Source organism: Capricornis sumatraensis, chromosome 4, assembly GCF_032405125.1.
Source record: "Capricornis sumatraensis isolate serow.1 chromosome 4, serow.2, whole genome shotgun sequence".
NCBI classification, from domain to species: Eukaryota; Metazoa; Chordata; class Mammalia; order Artiodactyla; family Bovidae; genus Capricornis; species Capricornis sumatraensis.
Window position 1 is genome coordinate 109,082,287 of NC_091072.1, and position 27,505 is coordinate 109,109,791.

A 27,505-nucleotide genomic window follows, 5' to 3' on the forward strand; every position below is an offset into this window, starting at 1 on the left:
GTAAAACTGCAAAGGCTCAGTGATAAGTAATTACAGGGACATTGTATCAGTCAGAGCTTACCAGAGAGTTTGTTGGGTAGGTTGGAAACTGGAGCAGGATTTGATGCTGTAGTCTTATATGTGAAATTCATAGGGTAGGATTTCTATGTGACAGCCTTATGGCAGAATTCCTTTTCTGGGAAACATCAGTTTTTGTTCTTCCAGCTTTCAGTTGACTCGATGAGGCCTACCCACATTATTAAGGGTCATCTCCTTTATTTAAAGTCCACTGGTTGTGGATGTTAACCACATGTACAAAAATATTTTCGTCACAACACCTAGATTAGTGTTTTGTTATATAGCTGGGATGGTAACTTAGATTGACACATAAGACTAATCATCACAGGCATTTAGGTCAAATATAATAATAGTGCTTCCCTTACCCCTGTTTTTCTACAATATCTGAAGAGGTCATAATTTCCAGCTGTTTTTCTCTTTATTAACTAGTAAGACTTTCGGTTTTGCCTTTTTTTTTTTTTTTTTTTGCCTATTCTTAGGCAGAGAAATGTGTGTTCACTAAACTCTTAGGAACTGAAGTACCACAACTTGTTTTCTTTAATTCAGTCCTGCAGAAAAGCTGGAAGTCTTGTTCTTTGTTGAGATGAGGAATGAGATGCTGAGACATTCTGGGACTTTTCCCAAAGTCAGCAGCTCCGAATGGCAGAACCACACATGTGGCTTGGTTTCTACCTCTCTTCACTTCTCCCTGCTTAGGTTCTTGAAATAGGCAAATAACATCTCTCAAGATCTTAATTTATTCATTCAGTTTTTTAAGTTTTAATACCTCTTTTAAATTATACACGGAAAACAGTTTTCTCACGTGTTTTTTAAAGCATCACGGAGTCTTAAGTATTAGGAAGCTGAACATGTAAATGCAGTGGAAGCTCTCTGCTCATTCTGTTTTGATGGAACCATTTATTTGAAGGCAACCCCATCTTCAAGTTTAAATTCCAACCACAGAGCATTGTGCTATCTTTCTGTTTCTTGGTAAGCAAGAGCCATGGTTTTCCAAACTTGGACCTCTATGGCCTGACATCAGTTTTTATGTTATATGAAAGTGAGGAAGCATAGTATGTTCCACTTTCCTGTCTACTGCATAAAAACTACACAGAAAAAAAAGGATCATTCCAAAAATCATCTGTGTTCAATTTTGGAATATGTTAGTGTTTTGATTACTTTCTTTCTATTTTTGGTTTCATTTAAACCATTCTAAGCACATCCTGCGGAGAAGGCAGTGGCACCCCACTCTAGTACTCTTGCCTGGAAAATCCATGGATGGAGGAGCCTGATAGGCTGCAGTCCATGGGGTCGCTGAGGGTCGGACATGACTGAGCGACTTCACTTTCACTTTTCACTTTCATGCATTGGAGAAGGAAATGGCAACCCACTCCAGTGTTCTTGCCTGGAGAATCCCAGGGACGGGGGAGCCTGGTGGGCTGCCGTCTATGGGGTCACAGAGAGTTGGACACGACTGAAGTGACTTAGCAACTAGCAAGCACATCCTGAATGGTTTTCTGAGGTTGGGAGCCTGAATTTCGGGGAAAGGCCTGCCTGAGATTTGGAATTTCTGGAGAATGATTTTTTAAATTCAAGTAATTAAAACTTGCTAGTGTAATTAACAGTGAAACTGTATTTGAGATGTTTAGAGTACTTGTCAGAGAAAATTGGTAGATACTGTCATCTTACGAAAATAATGTCTGTTTTTATATCTGGTTTTTCTTTTTTCTGTTTTTCTCTCTGTATCTTTTGTTTGTTTGTTTTTTGCATTTTAGACAGTTAATTGCTCATTTGCAAGTTTTCTCTAAGTTTTCAAATCCACGAGCCTTATATCTGGAATCCAAATTATACGAGCTGTATCTTCAGGTAAGTAAAATAAACTCTTGTCACTGTAGTTAGTTGTGAACTTTTTTCTACCATTTTCTTTACCCAAATAACATCTAGGTTTTCAGTAATTGTTCACTAGGGCTGATTTCTACATTTTAAGTATATATTTTTTAACTAACAGATACTGTCTATACCTTGAGGAACAGTTTTAGACAGTACTGATATAGTGGATTTTAAAGAAATTGAGGGTGACTAAACATTGATTGGCTGTGTTAACAGTGGGTGTAGCAAAGTGTTCCTTGTCTTATGAGAAGGGAGTAGGCGTTTGTGCCAAGAGAGCTGCTACTTTTCACTGCTAGGCAAGTTAGCCTTATGGAGCCCTAGCGTTTCAGGGTCTGGTAGACTGAATGAAAGTAGGTGGAGTAGTAGTCTGTTGCAGTTATAGTATATGACCTTGAATTCCAGAAAATGTTGCAGAAGAAAAAAAAAAAACTGATGTCAGAAGCAGAGTAAAGCATGGGATGTCATTCTTAGCCATCTGGGGAAATAAGATTTTCTCTTTTCACTTGGAGATTTTTTAAATGAAACATTATTTTGGCAGAATTTATCCTTATTTTGTCTATAATTCAGATATAATTTGTTTATAAAATCAGAAGTCAAAACTCTCAGTTGTCAACAGGAAGCAAAGATCTGGACTGATCAGAGAGGCCTTAGAGCTGGGTCTTGCCTGGCATCTTACTGACTGTGGTTACCTTCATGGTATAAGAGCTTTCCCTCATTACAGGACCAATCGAGTTGGTGTAAATCTAAAGTCCTGTAGGGAATTGGCCTTGGCCAAAAGACAGACCTGAGAGTTTGGCATGTGGGATGCAGGTGTCAGAGTTGTGTTTTTGTTTTGTTCCTTACATACATTCTATTTATCTTATGTTACCTCCAGGACAATGTAAAGCTATTGTCATGAATCATCTTTAACCCGCATCTAAAAATTTAGATTCTAAGAATTTTAATTTAGCAAATTAGTAAAAGTAAATTACTATCTGATGGCATGTGTATATTTGACTTCATTCATTTATTTTATAAAATATCATTCCTAGTTGTTGCTACATCAGGATCAGATGGTACAAAAAATAACACTGGATTGCATAATGACATATAAACATCCACATATTCTCCCTTACAGGTAAGTTATTTGAAGCTAAAGAAATGGTGTTTAGGGGGCTATTTTTACTCTCTTTACCAGAGAGCCTCACAATTTTTTAAAGGCCCCAGGAAATTAACCCTCTTTTCTAAGGTAATCATAATGCTATTTTCAGGTAAGAAATGAAAACTAGAAGTATATTTGTTTGTTAAGAGTGCCTCTTCATAGATAATAAGGTAGGAGAGAGAATATTAATTGAAAAATATGTGTTGAGGTTATGTCATTTCTTCTTGCTTTATATAATGGCATTAAAATCTTGGTGATTACTTAAGGGTCATCATAATTACATTCCAAGAACTGAAGAAAGCTTTCATATTATGCTTTTTTAAACAGCTGAATTATTGACTAACCCCTTATAATCCCTCTGGGGCTTCCTTTGTGGCTCAGCTGGTAAAGAACCGCGTGCAGTGCGGGAGAGGGTTTGATCCCTGGGTTGGGAAGATCCCCTGGAGAAGGGAAAGGCTACCCACTCCAGTATTCTGGCCTGGAGAATTCCAGGGGCCATATAGTCCATGGGGTAGCAAAGAGTCGGACACGACTAAGCCACTTTCACTTTCACTATGATCCCTCTTACCTTTTAAAATTTGAAACTTGCCATTTTGGAAGGTATTTGTGTGAAGACTTTCTTTTATGGATGTCAGCTACGATGTAAAATATTCTTAATGCCTATTTCTTTTATGTATATATTTATTACTCAATTATATTTTTAAAAAGTAGTTTTGATTAAGTGATGATTTGTGCTAAATTCTATTTTTAAAGGGAAAACCTACAAAGATTGCTTGAAGACAGAAACTTTAAGGAAGAGATAGTACATTTTAGCATTTCTGAAGATAATTCAGTGGTGAAAGCAGCCCACCGAGTAGAGCTGTTTCCTGTTCTGATGAGGTAATTTATACTCTTTCAAAACTGATCGTAAGGATTGATCACAAAAACAGTTGTGAATATAGTATTACGATTCTTTCAGCAATTGTAATGGAAAATTTCATCTTGAATTTTATTCATTTTTATAATTGGTTCTTTGGGGAAAGTCAAATTGTTATAGAGACTTATTTTAAATATTTTGTCCCTAATATGAGGAAAGATCTTGACATTGTGTTTTTTTAATAGTGCTATTAAAATTAAATCCAGTATTTCTCTAAGGTTTAAACCATTGAGAAATAGTAAAAATAATGCATTTGTTTGATAGGTAACGAATTATGAGATATAAAAACTAAACCATGTATAAAACTTTATTATAGTTTTTACTGGATTTTTCTGGGTCAAAAAATAATTGTAAATAACAATCATCAGTCAGCTTGTTAGTCCCTGTTTAAAAACCTCTGAGGTCCCATTTTACTGAGAACAACAGATGGAGTCCTTACTGCTCCCATAAGGGCCGGGTATGACCTAGCCCAGACCCGCTTCTCTAACATCTCTCTCGTTTACCACCCTCTCAGAGCCCACACCACAGTCTTTCTTCACAGTACTTAATCTTCCATCATGGCCTCTTACTATCCGTCTTCTCTACCAGAAGACAAACTCCATGCCTCTTAGGCAGTAGTGGTAGGATGGAGTTTGTCTTCTCTTTGCTGATATAAATACCCTCTTTACTGTTTCGTCATTTGATCTATATACTCCCTACAGAGCCTAATGAATTAATTGGAGTGGTGGTAGTTGTGGTTATCCTTGTCTAGCTACTGTATTTAACAGTAATGTTTCTAGAACAGTTGTTCTTGTCTTAAAGTGTGGTCTGCTCCTTCTTGGTGGGGGCTGTCCCAGAGATGCTTCTCGGACATCCACGAGGTTAAAACTTTCTTCATAAAGACATTCCCTTTTCTGGTTGTGCTCCTGTTTGTGCTGACCAGGCAAAAGCAATGATGTATAAAACTCCAGGTGCTCAGCATGAATCAGGACAGTGGCTCCAAACTGTGCTAATCATTCTTCATTGCCACAAACCTAGAGTTAAAAAAAAATTAAAAGTTGGTTTCACTCACTGCCCTTATTGAGTCTTGAGCCTTGAGTACTTGTCTTTATTGAGCTTCCCTGGTGGCTCAGAGGTTAAAGTGTCTGACTCCAATGCAGGAGACCCGGGTTTGATCCCTGGGTCGGGAAGATCCCCTGGAGAAGGAAATGGCAACCCACTCCAGTATTCTTGCCTGAAGAATCTCATGGACAGAGGAGCCTGGTAGGCTCCAGTCCACGGGGTCACAAAGAGTCGGACACGACTGAGCGACTTGTCTTTATTATTGTGTATGAATTGAGAGGTATGCATAAAACACTTCTTCAGCTCACTGGTTTCCATGGAATTTTTTATCAGGTTTTCCAAGTAACTGATGCATATTACAGAATCATTCATGGGTAAAGATCTGTTCAAAGTGCAAAGTAGACAGATGGATTTTAATGTAACAGAGTTTACAAAGTTCACTGATAAAGGTTTTAGATTCTACCTTGCAACTAGCCTTTTGCCATGGCTTTAAGAAACTGCCTCTTCTTGAGCTTTGGTGTAGAATAGAAGTGGAATATTTACAATTATCTGAGAAGAATTATCTGAAAGTTTATAAAATATGTTCCCCTTCTCCAGTTGCATATCTGTGTAAGGCTGGATTTTCTTCAACCACAGTATATTGCAACAGATTGAATGTAGAAGCAGATAGGAGGATTTGTTTATCTTCTAATAAGCCAAGCAATAAAGAAATTTGGAGAGGAAAAAAATGTACAACAGTGCCTCTGGTCTCTCTCATTTGGAGAGGGGCAGGTTTGGAAAATACAGTTTTTATTAAAAATGTATAAATACTAATAGATAAAAGTCACATATACAAAAGCTCTTCAGTAATTTTTAAGAGTAAAAAGGGATCCTAATATCAAAAAGTTTGAAAACCATTGTCTTTAAATTTTTTATGTTAAGTCAGTAATTCTATCACGCTAAGAAGGTAGCTTTTATTACTATGTTATTTAGTTTTTTACTAAATGGATGTTGAATTTTATTAGAATGCCTATTGACATGTATTTAAATGATCGTATTAACTTTTTTCTATGAGCCATTGATCTGTATTAATAGATTTCAGTGGTGATTCTTTCTTGCCTTCCTGGAATAATCCTTATTCAGCTTTAATACCGTTTTAATGCAGCACTGGGTACTGTTTTCAGAAATGTTGTAGACTTCCCCACCACCCCATTATGTATTTATTATTGAAGTATTTATCATATTGTGTTACTTTCAAGTGTACAGCAAAGTGATTATTATTTGTATATATTTTTCAGATTATTTTACATTTTAGGTTATTATGAGATACTGAATATAGTTGTAGATCCTCATTGCTTGTCTATTTTATGCATAGTAGTTTGTATCTGTTAACCCGTACTTCTAATTTATCCCTTTCCCCATCTCTTTCCCCTCTGGTAATCATAGTTTGTTTTCTGTGCCTGTGAGTCAGTTTTTGTATATAGATTCATGTGTATTGTTTTTTAGATTCCACATATAATTGATATCATATAATATTTGACTTTGACTTAACTTCACTTTAGTATGATAATCTCTAGATCCATCCCTGCAAAAGGACTAGCTCCTCCTTTCTCCCTGCTGTGGAACTATATCGTGGGGATTGTTTTTCCTTGAAAGTTTTAACAATTCATCTGTAAAACTGTGTTGACTCCAAGTTTACTCATGATTACTGATCTCTTCAGGTTTTGTTAGGTTCCTTTTGACTATTTATAGATGTCGATTTTTTCCAGAAGATTGCCCATTTAATTGAAATCTTCCCAGTTTCCTTGTTTTACTTATAGTTGTACTCTTATTTTACTTCGTTTTAATCTGTATATTCCTGTTTTCATTTTTCCTTGTTGAGACTTATCTCTGGCCTGCCTGTTTTATTTCTTATTTTCCCTCCTCCAAAGAACCAGCTTCCAGTCATTGTCTTTATCATTTTCTTCTTCCTGCTTCCCTTTGCCTTGTTTGTTGTTGTTATTTTAAAATCTCCATGTTAAAAATTTGATTTTTATTTCATTCTTCCCTGTTTTAGAAACATTCATTTAAATCTGTTGAGCTGCTATTCCAGCCTGCTAGGAAAACAAAACAACTGTGTTTTAGGATTAATGTGCAAAAAAATAATGTTTTAGGATTAATGTGCAAACAAATAACCTTCTTGGACATTTTAGAATTTTGTATGGTCGAATGAAGAATAAGACTGGAAGTAAAACTCAGGGGAAATCTGCTTCTGGTACCCGCATGTCCATCGTCCTGAGGTTCTTGGCTGGGACCCAGCCAGAAGAGATCGAGATATTCTTAGACCTGCTGTTTGAGCCTGTGAAGCACTTCAGGAACAGTAGGTATCAACTGCCTGCCATGCTCTGAATGCACATTCTCTGTTCAGACCTCTGCTGTCTCAGGCTGTTCCCCTACGCTCTTGGGCTTCTTTCTCAGGGGGTTGGTTGCTCCTCCCAGTCTTAGTGGTGGTCTTTTGCTGACATGCAATTCATTTAAATTTTGATTGAATTAGGTGGACCTCACAAATGTTCTTGGGATTATCATCAGCCTTGTGCTAATAAGCCCCTGATTAGAAAATGTGTATTTTCTGCTTCTATTGTACATTTTGGCCATTTGAAAAGTGATGCCAAGTTGTAGAGCATGTGCCAAGCACTTAGTCACTCAGTCGTGTCTGACTCTTTGCAACCTCATTGACTGTAGCCCGCCAGGCTGCTCTCTCCAAGGGAATTGTCCAGGCACAGATACTGGAGTGGGTTGCCATTTCCTTCTCCAGAGGATCTTCCCAACCCAGGGATCGAACCCAGGTCTCCCACATTGCAAGCATATTCTTTATCAACCCAAGCCACCAAGGAAGGAAGCCCTTGAAAAGTGGTACCTCTCAGACATATGTGATGAATAGGTTTTTCCTTAGAAACTTAAAGCATGCTGCAAAATGAATCTTAATTGTCCTGGCAGGTATTCTTTCACTGAGTCATTCACCTACTAAATAATGATTTGTCAAATACCCCCTGTGCCGTGGACACTGTTGAAAATAGAAAACTGAGCATTTATAACCACTGCTCTTAACCTCACAGTCTAAACAAAGTGGATTAGTAACTGTATACAGTGTGATGTTCTGTCATATGTTCTCCAGTATGCGAGGTTATTAATTAAAAGTAATAATGGCTAACATTTATTGAGCATCTACTTTGTGCCAGAATTAATGATAGGCTCCTTTACCTAAAACTCAGTTGACCCTTAAAGCAGCCACATTAGGGTTCAGTATTTATTTGTTGCCATTTTACAGGTAGGAAACAGGCTTAGAGAGGTAGGTACTTTGCCCTGGGATTTGAACCCAGATGAAGCTGGGATTCAAACCCAGATCTTCCTGACTACAATACCTCTATTGCAGTTTTATAATTGGTTTGCTTTAGGCAAACATAGATTTATTTGTAGGGTAATGTGTTGCTTTTTGTTTTTTTAATAATAAGTATAGCTGTTTAAAAAGTTTTCATTCAGTATAATATTGCCCTGTGAAGAAAGTTGGCTGTTAACAAATACAAAAGGTTTTGTTCAGTGCAATGGCCTCTGTTGTAAGAGCGTAGCGATAAATGATACCCTTATGGATAAACCACTTAGGTGTGTGAATCAGCAAGCTCATGATCTCATACCAGTTGGTCTGAAGTAAAGCTCAAGCAATAACAATTCAAGTCTTTTAAGTAAGTTATGGAATCAGTTTGGCACCCATTTATAAAGGACTATTGTTTTACTTATTCGCAAGTGGCTGCAAGAGAAATAAAACATTCGATTCTCAGCCTTTAAAGAGCTTATCACATAGCAAGGTATTTTCTTTGAAACTGCTGAAATTAGCATAGTCCATGAAAGCTCAGAGGGGAAAATGTGGAAAGTTGATAGACGGAATATTAATAAAATGGAATTCCTCAGGTTTTGAGGAATTGTATAAATAGGGGAAGAATTGGGCTTAGAGACTTTGTTCTTTCACGGGTTTCTTATTCTCTCTTATTCCTCAGTTTCCTCATCTATAAAGTGATAATAGTAAAACCTACTATATCTAGCTCATTTAATGTTTGGTAAGAATCAAAAGGAGAAAAAAATAAGTAAAATATATTATCTGTAAATTATAACAATATAAAATGCTCTATTATTGGGAGAAATTGAAAGGAAGCTATAATTGTAAATGGGAACGAGCCGATATTTCACTTCACATGCTATCTCTGCTCTTCTGTGTTTTACCAGGAGAGTGCCATTCTGCTGTCATTCAAGCAGTAGAAGATTTAGATTTGTCTAAAGTTCTTCCTTTGGGTCGTCAGCATGGCATATTAAATAGCCTTGAGATAGTCTTGAAGAATATAAGTCACCTGATCAGCGCATATTTACCAAAGATTCTGCAGCTACTGCTCTGCATGACTGCAACTGTATCACACATCCTTGACCAACGAGAAAAGGTGAGCGAGATTCACTTTAAACTTTAGCTTTCTTCTTGGGCAAATAGGACTTCCTTGGTAGCTCAGCTGGTAAAGAATCTGTCTGCGATCCACGAGATCCTGATTCGATTCCTTGGTCTGGAAGAGCCCCTGGAGAAGGGAATGGCTACCCACTCCAGTATTCTTGCCTGGAGAATTTCATGGACGGAGGAGCCTGGCAGGCTGCAGTCCACGGGGTTGCAAAGAGTCGAACATGACTGAGCAACTTTTATCACTTTCTTCTTGGGCTAATACAGGTCGGTGTTTTACTTGGAAAATTGGTTGGAGCCTGAATAGCTAACATCATTCTAGGTTAAATCTTTCTTATGTAAGGTGTCTCTTTAAAATGACCTTTCCTTTTGGGAATCTTCACTGTTATAAATGCTTATGAATAGCTAGAAAACGCAGATTATATCAAGTGTCTATTTAAAAAGGAGGTGAAATGGTAGGGAGGCACTTAGTTCTATCTGTGTCACAGAGACCAAAGTCTGGGATAGTTGAACTGATGTTTCTTAGATTTATAATTTCAGAAGCCTGAAAGTATGAGAGACATCTTCTAACTCTCATTTATTCAGAGTATTTGCAGAATGAAGAGAACACTGTTGGCATTGTCCTTGTTGAGATAGAGTTGCCCAGAAGTCTTGTAAAAGTAAATGCTTACCTACTCTAAATGCAATGTTTTAAGTGAAGGTAAGTAACAAGATTGGGCATGATAAGCCAACTAGCTAACTGCCAGAAGACTTCATGAGATGGTGCTTAGGAAATGTTTTCTGAAGGATTGTGAAGATGATATATTTATGTTCTGTTGAAACAGGTGTGTGAACATAAGTTTACTCTGTGGAGTTTAGGGGAACTTAAAATGTTTTTATGGACTGAAGACTTCTTGAAGGAGATAGGACCTGAAGTGAAAATCCACACTCAGGTTTCTGCTATTGATTCATAACTCAGGTTTCTGCTGTTGTTGTTAATGACAAATAGGCACAGTTTTAATTTGGCTAAAACTTATTTGTTTTATCGATGTGCCTGGTAAACTGCCTCTCAGATACAGCCAGAATTTTATGCTGCCTTATTCATTGAGCCCCTGCTGTGTCAGACACTGTACTAAGCACTGGGGTGAAGGATCAAACAAAAGTTCCTGTCCATTTAATTATTTAGTAAATATTTACTTCACACCTGCTATCTACATTGTTGTAGATGGAAAATGAAATAGTAAGGGCTCAGTATCTTGGGGAGATTAGATGGGAAGTTTTTCAGCCCCTAGAGCCCTGCAGCTCCTGGTTACTACTGAAGAACCCATTGCACCTTCAATAGAGAGGGACCAAAACTATGGGAGGACAAAATTAACCCCCAGGTGTGGGACCAGGGGAGTCCTGGACGAGCCCACCAAGCTGAACCAGTCATTGTCCTCCGAGATCCCACTCGGTTTCCTAACTGGAAACAATACCCTCTCAAAAGAGAGGCTCGAGAGGGACTACAGCCTTTAATAAATAAATTCCTTCAGTTGGTAAGTTCTAAGAGGAAAATAAACTCAGGAGGTCCCTCTGCAGACGTCTGTAAGTCATTCTCTGTGTCCCTGTTTTCTCTCCTGTCCTCTGTTCGTGACTTCTAGCCACCTTGGCCTCCCCTAGCCGCACCATTGTCCCCTCATTCTGGGCACTTCCTTCCCATACCAAGGTCTGAAAGTCTGCAGGCAGGAAGCCAAGGAATGTGTAGGACTCATCTCGACTGTTTCTCCTCTCTCGGGGATGACTGTCCTCTGTTAACTGCTGTCCAATGTCCAGAAAATCATTGTTTCATATATTCTTTAGCGTCTTGAGACGGGAGGCTAAATCTGGTCCCTGTTATTTTATCATGTCTAGAAGCAGTAAAACCACCTGAAGAGAGCAGGCACAGCAGCCCTGCAGCTAACACAGGGCTGGGAGCAGCTCATGTTCCCGACAGCCAGAGCAGAAACCTCATGAAATGTGGCATCACAGAGTGTCCTTGGAAGGGAACTGTCTCTGTAGTGGAGCCAGATTAGCCCAGGCATAAAAGCTACTGTGCCTCCACCTAACAGAGCCTAAAAAGATCAAACTTTTCCTGAGTAAATCAACTGCATCCCAGAATAAAGCTCAAAACCTTTTGGGTGATTTAAATGAAATTAGAGTTCACAGTGTCTAACATCCAGTCGGGTATTACCAGGAAAGAGGAGGATTTTGCCGGTAATGGAAAAAAAAAAAAAATGGATAGAATCAGACCCAGAAATGATACAGGTGATAGAATTAGACAAGGACATTAAGAAATACGTGCCATACATTCACAAAAGTAAAGGAAAGCATGAGCGTGTTAGGGAAAGACATGAAGATGTAAAGAATTTAAAATAACTAGAGGTAGATGGGTGCTGCTTTTAGTAGGGTGTTGAGGGTCACCTCTCAAGAGCTGATATTTGAGCTTATACCTACCCAGCCACTGGAAGAACATTTCAGGCAGAGAAAACGACTAGTAGCACGAAGTCCTGGGGTAGAGCAGTACTGACATATCCCAGGAAGAAACAGAACTTTAGTTTTTGTCTTATAGTGAGTGACAGTGACTGCCTGTACGTGGGCGTGTTAAATCACGAAAGTCCTCTGACTTTCTGGTTAACTTAGAAGATGTTACTTAGTAATGCAGCCTTACTCCTGAGTCAACAATCAGTAATTCAAAGGATCATTTATGCAGTTTCACAGTTCATTAGACAGTGAGGTACTAGCCTTCCTGACACATAAGAGCCTTCTTTTCTTCTTTCTTGTTAATTCTTGGACAAGTCCAGGGAATTCGTTGAGTTTCTGTAATGAATTATCACATAGTAATATGCTCAAGTGAGTTAAAGTTCTGCACTTGTGTGTTTGAGTGAAGTCAAACATTGACTTTTTTGTATCTTTCAGATCCTTCAGGGCATTGACTGACACTGAAATGGTGTCTTAAAGGTTGTTTTGATTTGGTTTTAGTTTTTTGTGTATTTTTGTTTTGGTATATTTAAGTAAGGAAGTAACTTGTAAATGTCCATAAACTCTGTCATATGGAGTATTCCTCTAGGAATTAAAGTCTACAGTTGCTCATTGTTAGGCTTTTTCTCCAGTTTAATTTCTCAACAATTACTGAGAAGACTGGGCAGTTGGCCCTGTAGTTACAAAAGAGAATAGAACATGCAGCTTCTACTTGATGGGGGCCTTGGGGGGCTGATGGAGGTGGGGGAAAGTGGGGCCTCTGATTTGGTGTCATGTTTGCTAAGGTTAGTTTCTTATTGCTCCAGGGGATCTTGATACCGTGCTTCTTCAAATATCAGTAATAGTTTTTATCTTACGCCAGATGTGATCCAGAGAACAGTGGAAATACTGCCAGTGGAACTGAGGCAAAACAGAATGACTTGTAACAGTGTCGCTGTCTTGTGCTTGTCTGTCACTTCCTCTCTTTGTAACTTGTATAATGAAATAATTAGTTAGAAGTGAGTGGTAGAAACTTGATGGGTATGCCAGCCATCATGATTCCTCAGATTTACATAGCAAATTAATGGCATCTTCATACTCTCTTGAATTTAAAATGTTCAGTTTCATATTCAGATATTTCCATTCATCAGATTATCAGATTCTTATGACAAGTAACTTAAGAGTTTTCTCCATGTTATCATGGCCACAAGACTTGATGTTCATTATGTGAGAGCACTTGTGTTGTCTTCATACATTTTAGTGTGCTTTAAATGTCACTAATTAAAGTCAAGTGTAGAAAATAAGTTGCCACTTATATATCTGGAGCTCACAATATGTTAATCAAGTGGAAAAACAATTAGGTTTTGAATCTTCTCCCATTTGTTTGATTTTACAACATTCTGTGCTTGGGAGAAATCTCTCTGAGGCCTTTTTTTCCCTCTGCCTGACCTAAATCTCTTCATCTTTTAAGATTCAGTGGAAATTCTGCCTGAAGTTTAACCTTGCTCTAATTTATAGTAATTCTTGTCCTAAGTCAGATATCTTTGTTATTTTTCATTTCACATATAGTTTAATAAATGTTCAGGAAGATTATAAGTTGAGGTCAGGACTATGGCTAGCATACCATGGGACTCATTAGTATAGGCTCAGTATATTTTTCTACTCTGAGCCTAAAAAAATTGGCTACATTATTTATATTTTATAACTCGTAGGAAAGGAGATGCCAGTGGAAGTAGCAATACCTGTTAATAAAAGAAATTTGCTGTTAATTTAGACATCTACTGACTCTAGCTTCTATGCCTCTAAACAGACAAATCTTATTTTTCTCCAAATTGTATTTTCCTTTGAGCTGTATATTTTGAGATCTTTGCAGGCCTTAATTCATTCTCCTTTACTGCACAAAGTATTTCACTGTTTGAAGAAATTATAAGTTCTTCAGTCCTGTGGACTAATTTTAACAATAACCAGAAACTCATAGTCTTAAAAAAAAGTAAAAATAATAATACAAATATAAAAAAAATAGAAAAGTGGCTTTCATTTGAAATGAGCATTTAGATTTTATTTTTCCTAATCTGAAGCATTATAATGGGAGAAAAAGTTTTGTTTAGAGTGTCTATTTGTGGAAAGAAATCAGAATTTTACTTGAGTACTTGAGACAATTGCTTGAATAAAAAAGTAAAACAGTGTGGAATACAAAACAGATGTTCCCACTGAGATTTTGTTTTGCCTTGAGGACACTTAGTGTGATTTTGCTGGACATTGATAATAGAACACATATCACCACTTGATTTTTTTTTTTTTTTTGAAGTCTGTATTCCCTTCTTTTTCAGTGAGAAAAGCGATATGACTTACTGATGTTTCCATGTGAATCAGAACCAGAGTCAACCGACTTAGCAGGATTTCCAGCTTGATTCTTAGCTGTCTGAGCAGGAGTGCCTCCCTGAGGAATCAAAGATAAAAACAATACTTTCTTATAATAGAAGATCTTTATTTTACAGATACAGCTGAGGTTTATTAACCCACTGAAGAATTTAAGACGTCTTGGAATCAAAATGGTAACTGATATCTTTTTGGATTGGGAGTCCTATCCATTCAGAACAGAAGAAATTGATGCAGTATTTCATGGTGTAGTTTGGCCCCAGGTAAACCTTGATTTCCACATTCTGCCCAGATACCATCTGCTTTTTCCTTTAGTACTGCTTTACCCGCACAGTCTACACCCAGGCATGAATGCTTATTCTGGCCTTTTCTGTCATGTCAAGCTTCTTTGTTTCTGGAAGTTTTAGAACACTTTTCTTTGCTTCCACTACCACCCAAAGCTCAAGAGCTAGTTTCTGTGGTATAGTAGCATTTATACTTAAGGCTAATTTGAATACGACTGTGTCTCTTAAGCAAATGCCATACAACTTTTATAGCACCTCACATGGTATGCCTCTGGGTTTTGACAAGCATGAGGAAAAACACACCGGGATTTTTGTCGCATGTTTTCTTGTTTGATTTCTCTGGTTGTCCGCACTTGGTGGTGATAACTGGTGTAGTTATAGCTAAGACTGTAGCAGAGACTTGATCTTAGGCACAGTTGCTCGCTGTTCAGTTTATCCTTTAAATATTAATCTCTATCTCTTGGCTCTTTTATCCTCGTGTGGCTTCTGTTCTTGTTCTGCTTTTTAGTTGTTTGATTTTTTCCTTCAAGTCTGTATATGTTCTTATCTTGTATTGTTTTTATTTTGTATCTAGATCAGCAGGCTTGGATCTGAAAGTCAGTATTCTCCTACTCCTCTACTGAAACTAATTAGTATCTGGTGCAGAAATGCAAGGTAAATTTTTTTTTTGTACCTTTAAAAATGGCAGTGTTTTAGACTAATCTAGTCAAAACGAATAAAGGGAACTAATAGTGTCATTTATGCTCTTTCCACATAGTGAACTATGTTTAGTGCAGTTAAAGAGAATAAAGTCACTGAGTCTCCAAATCCATAGTTTAAAGAAAAGTGCATTTGCTGAATCATAGGTGTAGTATGATCCAGGAAGAATGCTTTTACAAGTGTATCTATGTATAAATTTAAAATAAAATAGAAAATCAGTAAAAGCTGATTTGTGATTGGCATTCTAGTCTTTTTCTCAGTTCCCACTTAAAAAAAATTTCATAGGTTTCCTGGATTTTCTAGGTCATTTTCTTCTATTCTTTATAAAACGCCATCTAAATTTTCATGCAGCACTCATGGTCACAGATACAGTATCCCTTTATGGCCATTATGAGCCATTAACAGAACCTTCATTGACTGATGGTTCAGAGATGCTTTGTTACAAAAACTAAACGCATATTTACTGAAGAGTGATGGAAGCAGACTTAAGTTTGTCCTATCTAGTTCGAAGAACAAAAGATAGAATAAAGGAAAATGTGTTTTATCATTGATTCAGTGAGGTTAAAATCTTGGCATCGGTTTACAAAATTGGGATCATACCGTATAGCTATCTTTTGATTTTGTTTTTTCATGTATATTTTGTCATGAACATTTCCCCATGTCATTAAATAGTCTTCAAAAACAAACCGAATACCTTGATATTGTCTTCGTCAGGAAAGCCTATTTTGTCTTTACTGTCAGAAGGGCTCTTTTAATTCCCAGTTGGATAAAGTGATTTCATATCTTGTTTTCTCATTGGACGTTTATAAGCAGCACTTCATAGGCATACTTGAGAAACGTTTTATGGTTGTATCATTGTTACACAAATAAGGTATGAAGGACTTTCACCGAAGAAGACTTTACAATAGTGATTCCGTTTTTATGTTAATTAGGTCCTCATCAAGGATAGAGCCACGTCACTGGATGCCATTTCATTCTCTGCTACAGTTTCTTTCTTGTTGACAATAGAGATGATAATATGTAAACTGTCTTGTTTGGTGCCTGCCCACACTGTCCCCAGTATCTACTGGACAAACTTGTATGAACATAACCTCTTAGAACTTTGCTTTGAGTTTGTCAAGATTAAACATGTTCAAGTGCTTGAGCTCTTTTTCCAGTGATGATGAACTGGTAAAGCAAACTATTTCAGTTTGACCTCCTACTGATTGTTAGGATCGCATCTCTTGCTGTAAAACAATTGCTGGTTTATGTGTAGCTAGAAAGCTTTTGTGTTCCCTTCTCTTTGGGGCATTGTTTATCTGAGGCTTTCATTATTGGGGATGGGTTCATCACCTTTCCTTTCACAAATGATCCTAATCTGAATGTTGCGTATCCTAGATCAGCAAATGTTTATTTGACCTGTGGTCTGTATTCCTAATTTTCATGTTGTAGTACATTGGTTTTTATGTGAGTGTATAAACATTTACCAGAGAAGGCGATGGCACCCCACTCCAGTACTCTTGCCTGGAAAATCCCATGGATGGAGGAACCTGGTGGGCTGCAGTCCATGGGGTCGCTAGGAGTTGGACACGACTGAGTGACTTCACTTTCACTTTCCACTTTTATGCATTGGAGAGGGAAATGGCAACCCACTCCAGTGTTCTTGCCTGGAGAATCCCAGGGACAGGGGAGCCTGGTGGGCTGCTATCTATGGGCTTGCACAGAGTCGGACACGACTGAAGCGACTTAGCAGCAATAGCATAAACATTCACATTCTAGAAGGCTTATAATTGAAAAATATCCTGTCTTTAGTACATTTCTCTTAGAACTAGCAGTTCAGAGCTCAGTTTTACCACTTATTAGCTTAGTGGCTTTGGACAGTTCTATTTTTGCATCTGTAATGTAGAGATAAGCATACCACCATAACGGAGATGTTAGGAAGATTAACATATACATAAAAAGAGAAATATATATAAAGTGCCAAGATAATATGAGAAATACACATAAAGTGTCAAGATAATACAATGTTTGTATGGTGCCTAGAATTATAATCCATCAAATTTTAAAGTAATTTCCCTTCTGAGCTTATTAGCAAGCATTCATCTGCACACATACACATATATCTTCATTAAACTGAAAATCCATAAGGAACATGTTTTTAGAAGTAAACATATTGAGAAAGAAGGTGACTGTTTCAATGCTTCCTCTTGCAGATATTTCTGTTTCCTGGCTAAACAGAAACCTGGGCACCCAGAATGTGATATCCTGACCAATGTTTTTGCGATTCTCTCAGCAAAGAACCTCTCTGAAGCCACAGCTAGTCTTGTGATGGAAATAGCCGACGACCTTCTTAGCCTTCCAGATTTTGAACCCTCAGAAACGGTTTTGAGCTTGCCGGTGACAGGATGTGTATACACAGAAAGTGCAGATGGTATGTAAGCTGTACAGAGCAAAAAGGGTTCTTCTCCTTTTGAGGTATGATTTGTACTCTCAGAACGAAAAAGTCAATAGAATCTGATTATTCAGATAATCTAGGCTATTAAGAGAGTTTCTCTTCTCTAGGAATTAATATCTAGATTAATTAAATACCTAATAATTCAGTTTATATAAACTGAATTTTCTTTGCAGTAGTTAGAAATTCAGACTATTTACTCTCCAGAAAGCTCAACTGTCCTCTAGGACATTATCGAATGATTTCCACTGTCATGTCTCTGAATTCTTCTTACCATGTTATCCTAACAGTTCTTTTAGTGCTACTGAAAGTGGTTTAAATAAAACCTCAAGGGTCTCATAATGGATTTTCAATTTAGATAATGATAAAGGAAGCCTGGGGTGCCACAGTCCATGGGGTCGCAAAGGGTCAGACATGAGTTAGTGACTGAACAACAGCATAGATGTTTTAACTAAGAAGAAATTTAGTTAATCTTGGAGGTTGAAATGTATGAAATTTTCATGGTAATTGAGTGCCTGCCTTTTCTGGCATTGAGAAGATATTGTACAGTTATCTTTTAAGAGTGCAGTTAATTAAAATCAGTACATTTACCTATATTTCAGAGTCTATCACAATAGGAGGACGATTAATTCTACCTCATGTACCTGCTATTCTCCAATATCTCAGCAAAACCACAATAAGTGCAGAAAAGTTAAAAAAGAAGAAGAATAGAGCACAAGTCAGTAAGGAACTTGGCATTCTTTCAAAGTAAGTGGTCTGTTGGTTCTTAAAAGATAATGTTACCACTTGTGATTTTAATTTTTTTTAATTATATTTGGCTTTTCATTTGCTTTAGCAAGGTAAAGGTTAAAGGTTTTAGGTTAAACCTAAAAAGGTTTTCAGTATTTTAAATGTCCTCCAGTTTTAAGTTTATGTAGAATTTGTTTTCTTTGCTAGAATAGACCTTTTATAGCATCTGTCTTTATTATAAAATATAACAGACTTTTCAGAATTCTAAGGTAGACTAATAGATTTGCTTTATTAGCCTTTGCATATTTTGTTCAATTAGGATTTTGAATTATGTGAGATCATAAAGTTGTAGTTTTTTAGTGGGATTGATTAAAGTAACTAACTTAAACGAGCAGGTTGCTATGTTTGTTTTTTTTTTAAGAGTCAAGATCTTGTAAGGATTTTTAAAGATTTTCTTAAAAATTCTCTATATACTATAGACCTGGTAGTAAGTAACTGTGATTTCTATAAAGTGTCTGGTTGGTAAATCTGAGTGTACAGAATGATTGTGTCTTTTTTGTAGGGGGATGGAACATGCCATGTGGATCGTAGTTCCCTGACCAGGGATCAAACCTTTGTCCCCTGCAGTGGAGGCACAGAGTCATAACTATTAGACTGCCAGGCAATTCCCCCAGAATGGTTATATCTTAAACTCTAAATTGTTACAGGACTTAGTTGTTGAAAGTTTATTTTTTCTGTTACTTTTAGCAACAACAGAAAATGATGTGTTAAATCTTCCAGGAACTTCTTTTAAATGTTTCAGTTATACTAGAGTATTTCTAACTTACGTAGAATGGGAAACCATACCAAATATATTTATTACATTTTATCATAGGCTATGTGGTAGTGAGACGATGATGATGATTAGCACCAGAAAGACCAGGGTCTTTCAAACCCTGCTCTGCCACTTCCTTTCTGTGTGACATCAGTTTCTCTGAGCCTCAGTTTTCTCTGGGCAAAGTGGGGTTAATAATTCCTCATTATATGGCTTTTGTGGAAGTTAAATTGAAATGTATATAAAGCCTAAAGCAAATCTTGACACTTAAAAATGTTATTTCCTTGCAAAATAAGCAGTTACCAACGCACAATCCGGAGAAGGGAATGGCACCCCACTCCAGTACTCTTGCCTGGAAAATCCCATGGACGGAGGAGCCTTGTAGGCTGCAGTCCATGGGGTCGCTAAAAGTCAGACACGACTGAGCGACTTCACTTTCACTTTTCACTCTCATGCATTGGAGAAAGCAGTGACAACCCACTCCAGTGTTCTTGCCTGGAGAATCCCTGGGATGGGGGAGCCTGGTGGGAGGCCGTCTATGAAGTCGTACAGAGTCAGACACGACTGAAGCGACTTAGCAGCACCAGCAGCAATGCACAATCAGATGTAACAAGAACAATGGAATGGTAGCCACCAACCTGAAGATGGAAGGAGAGTGGGCACTGTTCAAAAACTGAATTAAACTTTTTACACATGTTCACATAGTTACAAGCTACCTGGGTCTTCCCTCACTGATGTTTTTCTACAAAAAGTTTAACTTCTTGGGAAATATCTTACATGTCTTCCTTACCTATCCCATTTGTTTTTCCTTCTCCAGGATCAGCAAGTTTGTGAAAGAAAAAGAACAAAGTTCTCTGCTCATTACACTGCTGCTGCCGTTCCTCTACCGTGGCAGTGTTGCTCAGGTATGAATTCACAGCAGTTATTTGTCTTTGAAGTGGCAGTTTATTATTAGGTTTATTTGTGAAAAATAATTTTATTGGTTAGAGTCTGTGAGATATTTGTCTCAGAGTATTTGTGAGAAGACTTCATAAAGCAATATAAAACTGAAAACAGGGGAGAAAAATTGGGACAGATAGGAATGATGGCGGGTAAGAAAGTGAAGACTTCATCATCTACTATTACAGTAAAAGTCTCACCTCTTTGTTTTCCTTTGTTTAGCTTCTTATCCATTTCAGGGTTTTTCTCCCCTCTCTGGCTTTGATCAGTCACAAATCTGGAACCTGAGGTGTACATTGATCTTAAATGTGAATGATAGTGATCTTAAATATGAATGGCAAGAGTCTCCCCAGTTCTCACACTCATTTATAAAGCCTTAGTAGTTATACTAAATGACTCTTACCGTGTAGTAATTCAGTTTTAGAAGACCACGCATTTCTGCACAGCTGAAAGTGTGTGTTTTTTTGTCAGCAAGTTCATTTTCTTTGTTTCTTTTTTGACTAGAAAATAGAAGAAATTATGTTTTAAAACCATGCATATTTTCTATTAGAACTAAAGGAAGAAACTGTTGATGGACACTATTACGGGTTTTTGATCAAGTTAAAATGTAAAGAACTTTAAAAGACCGTAAAATAACTTTTCTAATTACTACTACTTTTACTTGTTGCACATATTTATTTGTTTTCTGTGCTGTAATATATTAAAAACAACATGGCCAGTTTTCTGAATTACTGAAATATGATTTCTCTCAATGTTATTACTTCTTAAGGATACAGAAATTGACATTCTGGTGACAATACAAAACCTGTTGAAACATTGTCTGGAGCCTACAAGCTTCCTCAAGCCTCTAGCAAAACTGTTCTCAGTTATTAAGAACAAATTGTCAAGACAGTTGCTTTGTACAGTTTTCAAGGTCTGTAATACTCATTTTTATCCTAAATCACTCCTTTTTCAAAGATCACTATGACATGGAATGTATATTAGCAGCTTTCTTGGTACCAATATGATGTTTCCATGTACTTTTGAGTGCAGGGAGGGAATCAAAGAGGATGGGGAGCAGAAAAGTTAAGGTTGTATTCACTAATAATATACTGCTTTTGTTCCTTTTAGACCCTTTCTGATTTTGAGAGTGGATTAACATATATTACTGATGTTGTCAAGGTAAGAAAGAAAATCTTAAGTCTCTTTTGCTTCAAAACTGTTATTATTTTCCTTATTTAAGATTTATATGCCTTCATTTATATGGTTTCACTGGCATTTCTTATAGCTTAACGCCTTTGATCAAAGACATCTTGATGATATCAACTTTGATGTTCGCTTCTCGGCATTCCAGACCATTACCTCTTACATTAAAGAGATGCAAACTGTAGACATTAACTACCTAATTCCGGTTATGCATAATTGCTTCTATAACATGGAGGTAGGTTTTTTAATAGTAAAAATTTATGGATTATTTTTTATTCTTTTGACAGTACAACTGTATAACCTAATTTCTTAATTTGGTTTTTGAGGGGGATGGGATTTTTAGTATAAAATTTCTTTTAGTTGCTCAATACTTAGTTTAGCAAAGACCATACTGTTATTCTCATGATGTGAAAGGCAGATATTTTGAAAAAAATAATGTATGTGGAAGCACTTTGAAAAGTCAAAAGCTGTGTATTAGAATGGGAAAATTCACAGAGACAGAAAATAAATTAGTGGTTATCAGGAGCTGTGACGGGAGAAAGAAATGAGGAATGAGTGGTTATATTATAATGGGTACAAAATTTCCTTTGTGGATGGTAAAAATTTTCTAAAATTAGCTAGTGGTTTTATGGTTATAAAACCTTTGGAATATACTGAAAACCATTGAATTATACAACTTAAAAGGGTAAATTTCACAGTGTGTCAGTTACATATCAATTTTTTTAAGTTAAATAGCCATATTATTTGACAGTTTCCCTCTTTTATTGATACAGTAGAAATAAAAAGGTTTGGAGCTATATATTAAGTGCCATGTTGCTAAAATGAATTAACTTTCAAAAATAGGGAAAATGAAACTCTTGCTTAATAGTTAACTGTGTAGTGGTATCAGTAATCTTCGGTGGTATTTTATAGTTATTTGTCAAATATTAAGGATTAAGTAATAGAGGAAAAAGTAATCTCCCCATTTGGGGCTCATTCTTCATATATCAAAGTTCAACATGAGGGATTCTGAATCACTGCCTCGTTAGCGTAGTTGAGAATATTTTTGTACACTTACAACCTACCTTCTTTATAAACGAACTCTGGAGCAGCTAACCAGAATTACACCAGCCAACTCTGTCATTCTAACTGAATGGCTGATTTTGAATATTGAAACTGGCTTTAGGGAACCTTTTATCTCTTTGCTTTGAGAAATAAAGCTAATTAAAAACTGTATCTCATACTCCAATTAAAAGTGGGGGGAGGGGGAGAAAAACAAGCCATGATGTACAAAATACCAAATTTCAAAAGACAAAATCAGTAATTTTACAAAAGAACATATCATAGTATTTTCTCAAATAACCAACCCTTTTCAGTAAGCATGGATTTTCCAAGTCGCTTACTGTGTTCCTCACACCTCTATATTTGTTCTTCCTTAAGTGTGAAGTGCCTGTGGGACACTTCTTAGTAGAGAGTTTTATACAGAAGAGTGGCTAAATGTTACAGGCTCTTTCATTAGGAAATAATAGTCCATATTACAGTTATTGCACAGTATAATTTGGGCTTTTTCCTGTGTCCAGTTAGGAGACATGTCTTTAAGTGATAATGCAAGCATGTGCTTGATGAATATCATCAAAAAGATTGCTGCTTTGAATGTCACAGAGAAAGAATATAGAGAAATCATTCATCGTTCTCTCCTGGAGAAATTGAGGAAAGGATTGAAGAGCCAGACAGAGGTATTGAGGTTTGCAATTAAGTACTTGTTATCTGTGGGGTTTTTGTTTGTTTGTTTTCCTGTACTTATGCTATAATTTGTGTCAACCTTAGTACACTTAATTAAAATACCTGATTGTATAAATACTCACCAGACTTTTAACAGGGGAGTGGGAATGGAGAAGAGAGCAATCATTTCTGATTTTATATAGTTTGTTTTTACATTGCCAATGTTTTACTTTAAAAAAAAATTTAATGACTTTTTGGTGTTTCTTTGTATTACTTAATCAAATTCTTAAAAAAAATTTTTTTTTTTCTTAACTTGATATTTGCAGAGTATTCAACAGGATTATACCACACTGCTTTCCTGTTTAATTCAAACCTTTCCAAATCAACCAGAATTTAAAGACTTGGTTCAGCTTACTGACTGCCACGATCCAGAAATGGACTTCTTTGAGAATATGAAGCACATTCAGGTAGAAGACAATTCTGTTTTTTTTTCCCCCTTGTCTTTGAAACAAACATTTCAATGGTTCTCATTTTAAAAGATATATTTTAATTTTCCAAAAAGTTTTGAGCTTCTCATTTCTTGGTCTTTGTGGTCATCAGATTTGCATAGGACATGCTTGTTTGCTTGGTGGTATCACAAGCCATAATAATAGTGTCACCTGGAACTAAGAAATTTAAATGCTCTGGGATTCATTGGTAAAGAAATGCTATGCATTATGTCTCTGGAAACAAATCAAGGCACAGGTGTTTGCTCATGTAACACATGGACTGTATTTCACTCTTTTAATCTTTTCATCGAAGAGGAATGTGATACTGAAATGGAGCTGATTGTTGGTGAGCTCATTCAGTAACTAATTTATATTTTATCTAACTCATAGATCCACAGGAGAGCAAGAGCCTTGAAGAAACTGGCAAAACAACTAACAGAAGGCAAAGTCGTGCTGTCTTCTAAATCTCTTCAGAATTACATCATGCCTTATGCTATGGCACCAGTTTTTGACGAGAAAATGCTCAAGGTAGGGCTTTAGCTGTAGAAGCCAGTAAATTTTTCCCTGTACCATGACAGAACCTCTGCAAAGTGTAGGTGGGGTTGGTGGCATCCATACTGATGTTGTTCACCATAATTAGAGGCTTAAAATAGTTCTTTTAAAAATAGATCTTATAAAAGCTCTTAAAATTGTACCAGGCACATGCTCTGAAAATGGTGGCTATTATTTTATGTTCACTATTATTAGCTCACAAAGGCTAACCACAGAATATTTCCTTTCACAGAAATGATCACATCACCAAGATATCATACTTTTATTTTTGTATCATAGGCCTTAATTCTCATTATTTTCCCAAATGGCTTGTAAGAAATGAAGTAAAACAATAGCTACCTTTCTTCAGCACTATACCAGATATAAGCACAATTGTGATTTAATCCTCACAGCAACTCAACCCTGTGGGGTAGGGACTGTTATTGCTATTTTATAGGAGAATAAACTGAGAATAAGTGAGGTTATATAACTTTCTCAGAGACATACAGTCAGAGCCTATATTTGAACTCAGAATATCTTCAGGTTTATACTACGTATGCCTAAGAATGGGTTTCCCTAGTAGCTCAGACAGTAAAGCATCCACCTGCAATGCAGGAGAACCAGGTCAGGAAGATCCTCTGGAGAAGGAGATGGCAACCTACTCCAATATTCTTGCCTGGAGAATTCCATGGACAGAGGAGCCGGGCAGGCTACAGTCCATGGGATCGCAAAGGGTCGGACCCAGCTGTGCAGCTGACACAGTGCCTAAGAACAGTGCCTGCACATGGTAAAGACTTGATAAATATTTAAGTCTAACTGACCTACTAGCAGGATTTGTGACTTGATTATATCATTTTGTTCAAGGATAGGTTTCTTCTGTATTTTCAGGATGTTTAAAGAATTTTTTTAAACTTCCTAAGTAGGTAAAAGAATGAGTCCCTAAATTCTAGTTTAAGGAGCCAATAAGCACCTCAGGGATAGAGGGCAGTAAAACAGGAAGGAGGTGTAGGTGGAAAAAATAAACTGTTTTAGCTTTGGTTGATATTGGTTTGGTATACCTTTCTATTGTTTTTAACCTATTTGTGATTTTTACTTTTACTTCTAAAGTTGGTTTCTTATAGGTAGGATATATAGCTGAATCTTGCTTTTTCACTCAGAGTCTCTACGTTTTGATTAGTTTTAGACCATTTGCACTTGATGATTATTAATATGGTTGGGTTTAAATCTATGATCTTGTTATTTATTTTCTATTTGTCCCATTTTTTCCTCTCTTTCCTCCTTTTCTTCTTCTGTTGGATTAACTGGATATTTTTTTAGTGATTTTATTTTACTTGTTGGCCTGTTAGTTATCTTTGTGCTGTTTTTGTTTCATAAGTTTTACCTGTATGTTAGCTTTAAACCACATAATACACTGTTGTTTTTGCAAAAGATCTTTTGTATTTGTTTCCATGTTTATAATTCTGAGTGTTCTTCATTCCTTTGTGTGGGTCCAGATAATCACCCTGTATCACTTTACTACTGACAAGAAGACTCGTTAAATTTTTTGTAGTGCAGGTCTACTGGTAATGAATTCTTTCAGCTCCTGTTTGTCTTTTCTCATCTTTGTTTTTGAAAGATAATGTTTCTAGGTATGGAATTCTAGTTTGACAGGTTTTGGATTTTTTTCCCCTAATACTTTAAGAATACTTCGAACTGACTTCTCGTTTATACTGTTTCCAAAAGAAGTCATCCTTTGTTCTGAGTGGAGCATCTCTTTCCCCCTCCCACCCCCCACCCATTTTTCTCTTTATCACTAGTTTTAAACCATTTGATTATCAGGTGCCTTATTGCCCTACTGTTTTGTGCCCGGAGTTTGCTGAGCTTCTTGGATCTATAGATTTGTAGTCTTTGTCAGACTTTGAATTTTTTGCCATCACTTTTTCAAAGATATTTTTGGTTCCCCCTCTTGTCTTTCGGAGAAGGCAGTGGCACCCTACTCCAGTACTCTTGCCTGGAAAATCCCATGGACAGAGGAGCCTGGTAGGCTGCAGTCCATGGGGTTGCTAAGAGTCAGACACGACTGAGCAGCTTTACTTTCACTTTTCACTTTCATGCATTGGAGAAAGCAATGGCAACCCCCTCCAGTGTTCTTGCCTGGAGAATCCCAGGGACGAAGGAGCCTAGTGGGCTGCCATCTATGGGGTCACACACAGTCGGACACGACTGAAGCAACTTAGCAGCAGCAGTAGCAGCTTGTCTTTGGAGATAACATCATACATTAGGCTATTCCAAATTGTCCCATATCCCATAACTCACTGAGGCTTTTTTTTTCCTTCTGGGTTTCATTTGGTTTCATTTTTCTATTACTATGTCTTTAAATTCACTAGTGTTTCCTTCTGCCATGTGTAATCTACTGTTAATCCCATCCAGTATCTCTTCCCTCAGAATTGTCTTTTCCATCTCTGTAATACAGTTTGGGCCTTTCTTATGCCTCGCATGTGTCTCCGTAACATGCTCGTGCTTTCCTCTCCCTTCTTAATCGTATGCAATACAGTTGTATCAGTTGTTTTCAGGGCTGTGTCATCTGTGTCATTTCTATGCTTCTGTTGTTTGATTTTTCTTATTAGATTTATTTCTCAGCTTCTTTGTATGCTTGGTAGTTATTTATCAGATGCCAAACATCATAAATTTGACTTTGCTAGGTGCTGGGTATTTTTGTATTTCTCTAAGTATTTCTGAGAATTGTTTTCAGATGCAGTTAGGCTACTTGTGAGCAGTCTGGTCCTTTTGAGGCTCACTTTTAAGCTCTGTTAGGCACAAGTAGCCCTTGGTGTGGTGCTCATTTGAACCTGCCACTGAGGTACTAACCTTCTGAGTACCTGAATACCCAGTCCTCTGTGTATCGTGAGGGTTTTCACTCTGGCTGAGAGGAACACGAACTGTTCTCGTCCCTGTATGGTCTTTGATGGTTGTTGCATCTTTTCCTTTTTGGTAGTTCTCTCCTCATCTCTTCCTTATTCAGAGTGTACTGGTCAATTCTCAGCTGAAGCTTAAGGGGCTCTTTCTCTGGGCAGCTTTTCTCTCTGAACTCTTCTCTCTGGTACTCTGCCCTACGGACTGTAGCTCCACAGCCTGAGCTCTGACCCCTTAACTCAAGGAGATACAGGTCTCTTTTGGGGTTTCTTCTCCTGTGCTATGGCCTGACAGTCATCCCCACACAATCAACTGAGGGTAGTTATAAGGCTCATTTTATTTGTTTCTTTTCTGTCAGGGGTCATTGTCCTATACTGATGTTCAAAGTCTGAAAACTGTTTCATATATTCTTCTCTACTTTCCTAGTTAAGGTATGAGAATAAATCCAGCTTCTCTTCTTCATGAGGTCTGAAAGAGTTGTCTCCAAAGCATTGTTCTTTTC

The 27,505-nt window shown here is 37.1% G+C and overlaps 1 protein-coding gene across 1 annotated transcript in view; it reads left to right on the forward strand.

Annotated features, from left to right (window-relative positions):
• Nucleotides 1–27,505, forward strand: part of UTP20 (UTP20 small subunit processome component) — an 86,300-nt gene that overhangs the window by 31,911 nt on the left and 26,884 nt on the right. The window contains 16 exon segments of the mRNA XM_068969726.1: nucleotides 1,812–1,902; nucleotides 2,958–3,043; nucleotides 3,821–3,946; nucleotides 7,196–7,362; nucleotides 9,261–9,469; nucleotides 14,430–14,573; nucleotides 15,169–15,248; nucleotides 17,486–17,714; nucleotides 18,329–18,471; nucleotides 20,085–20,172; nucleotides 20,976–21,119; nucleotides 21,317–21,367; nucleotides 21,474–21,626; nucleotides 22,951–23,106; nucleotides 23,419–23,559; nucleotides 23,971–24,108. Coding sequence (XP_068825827.1) covers nucleotides 1,812–1,902; nucleotides 2,958–3,043; nucleotides 3,821–3,946; nucleotides 7,196–7,362; nucleotides 9,261–9,469; nucleotides 14,430–14,573; nucleotides 15,169–15,248; nucleotides 17,486–17,714; nucleotides 18,329–18,471; nucleotides 20,085–20,172; nucleotides 20,976–21,119; nucleotides 21,317–21,367; nucleotides 21,474–21,626; nucleotides 22,951–23,106; nucleotides 23,419–23,559; nucleotides 23,971–24,108 — 2,146 coding nt within the window.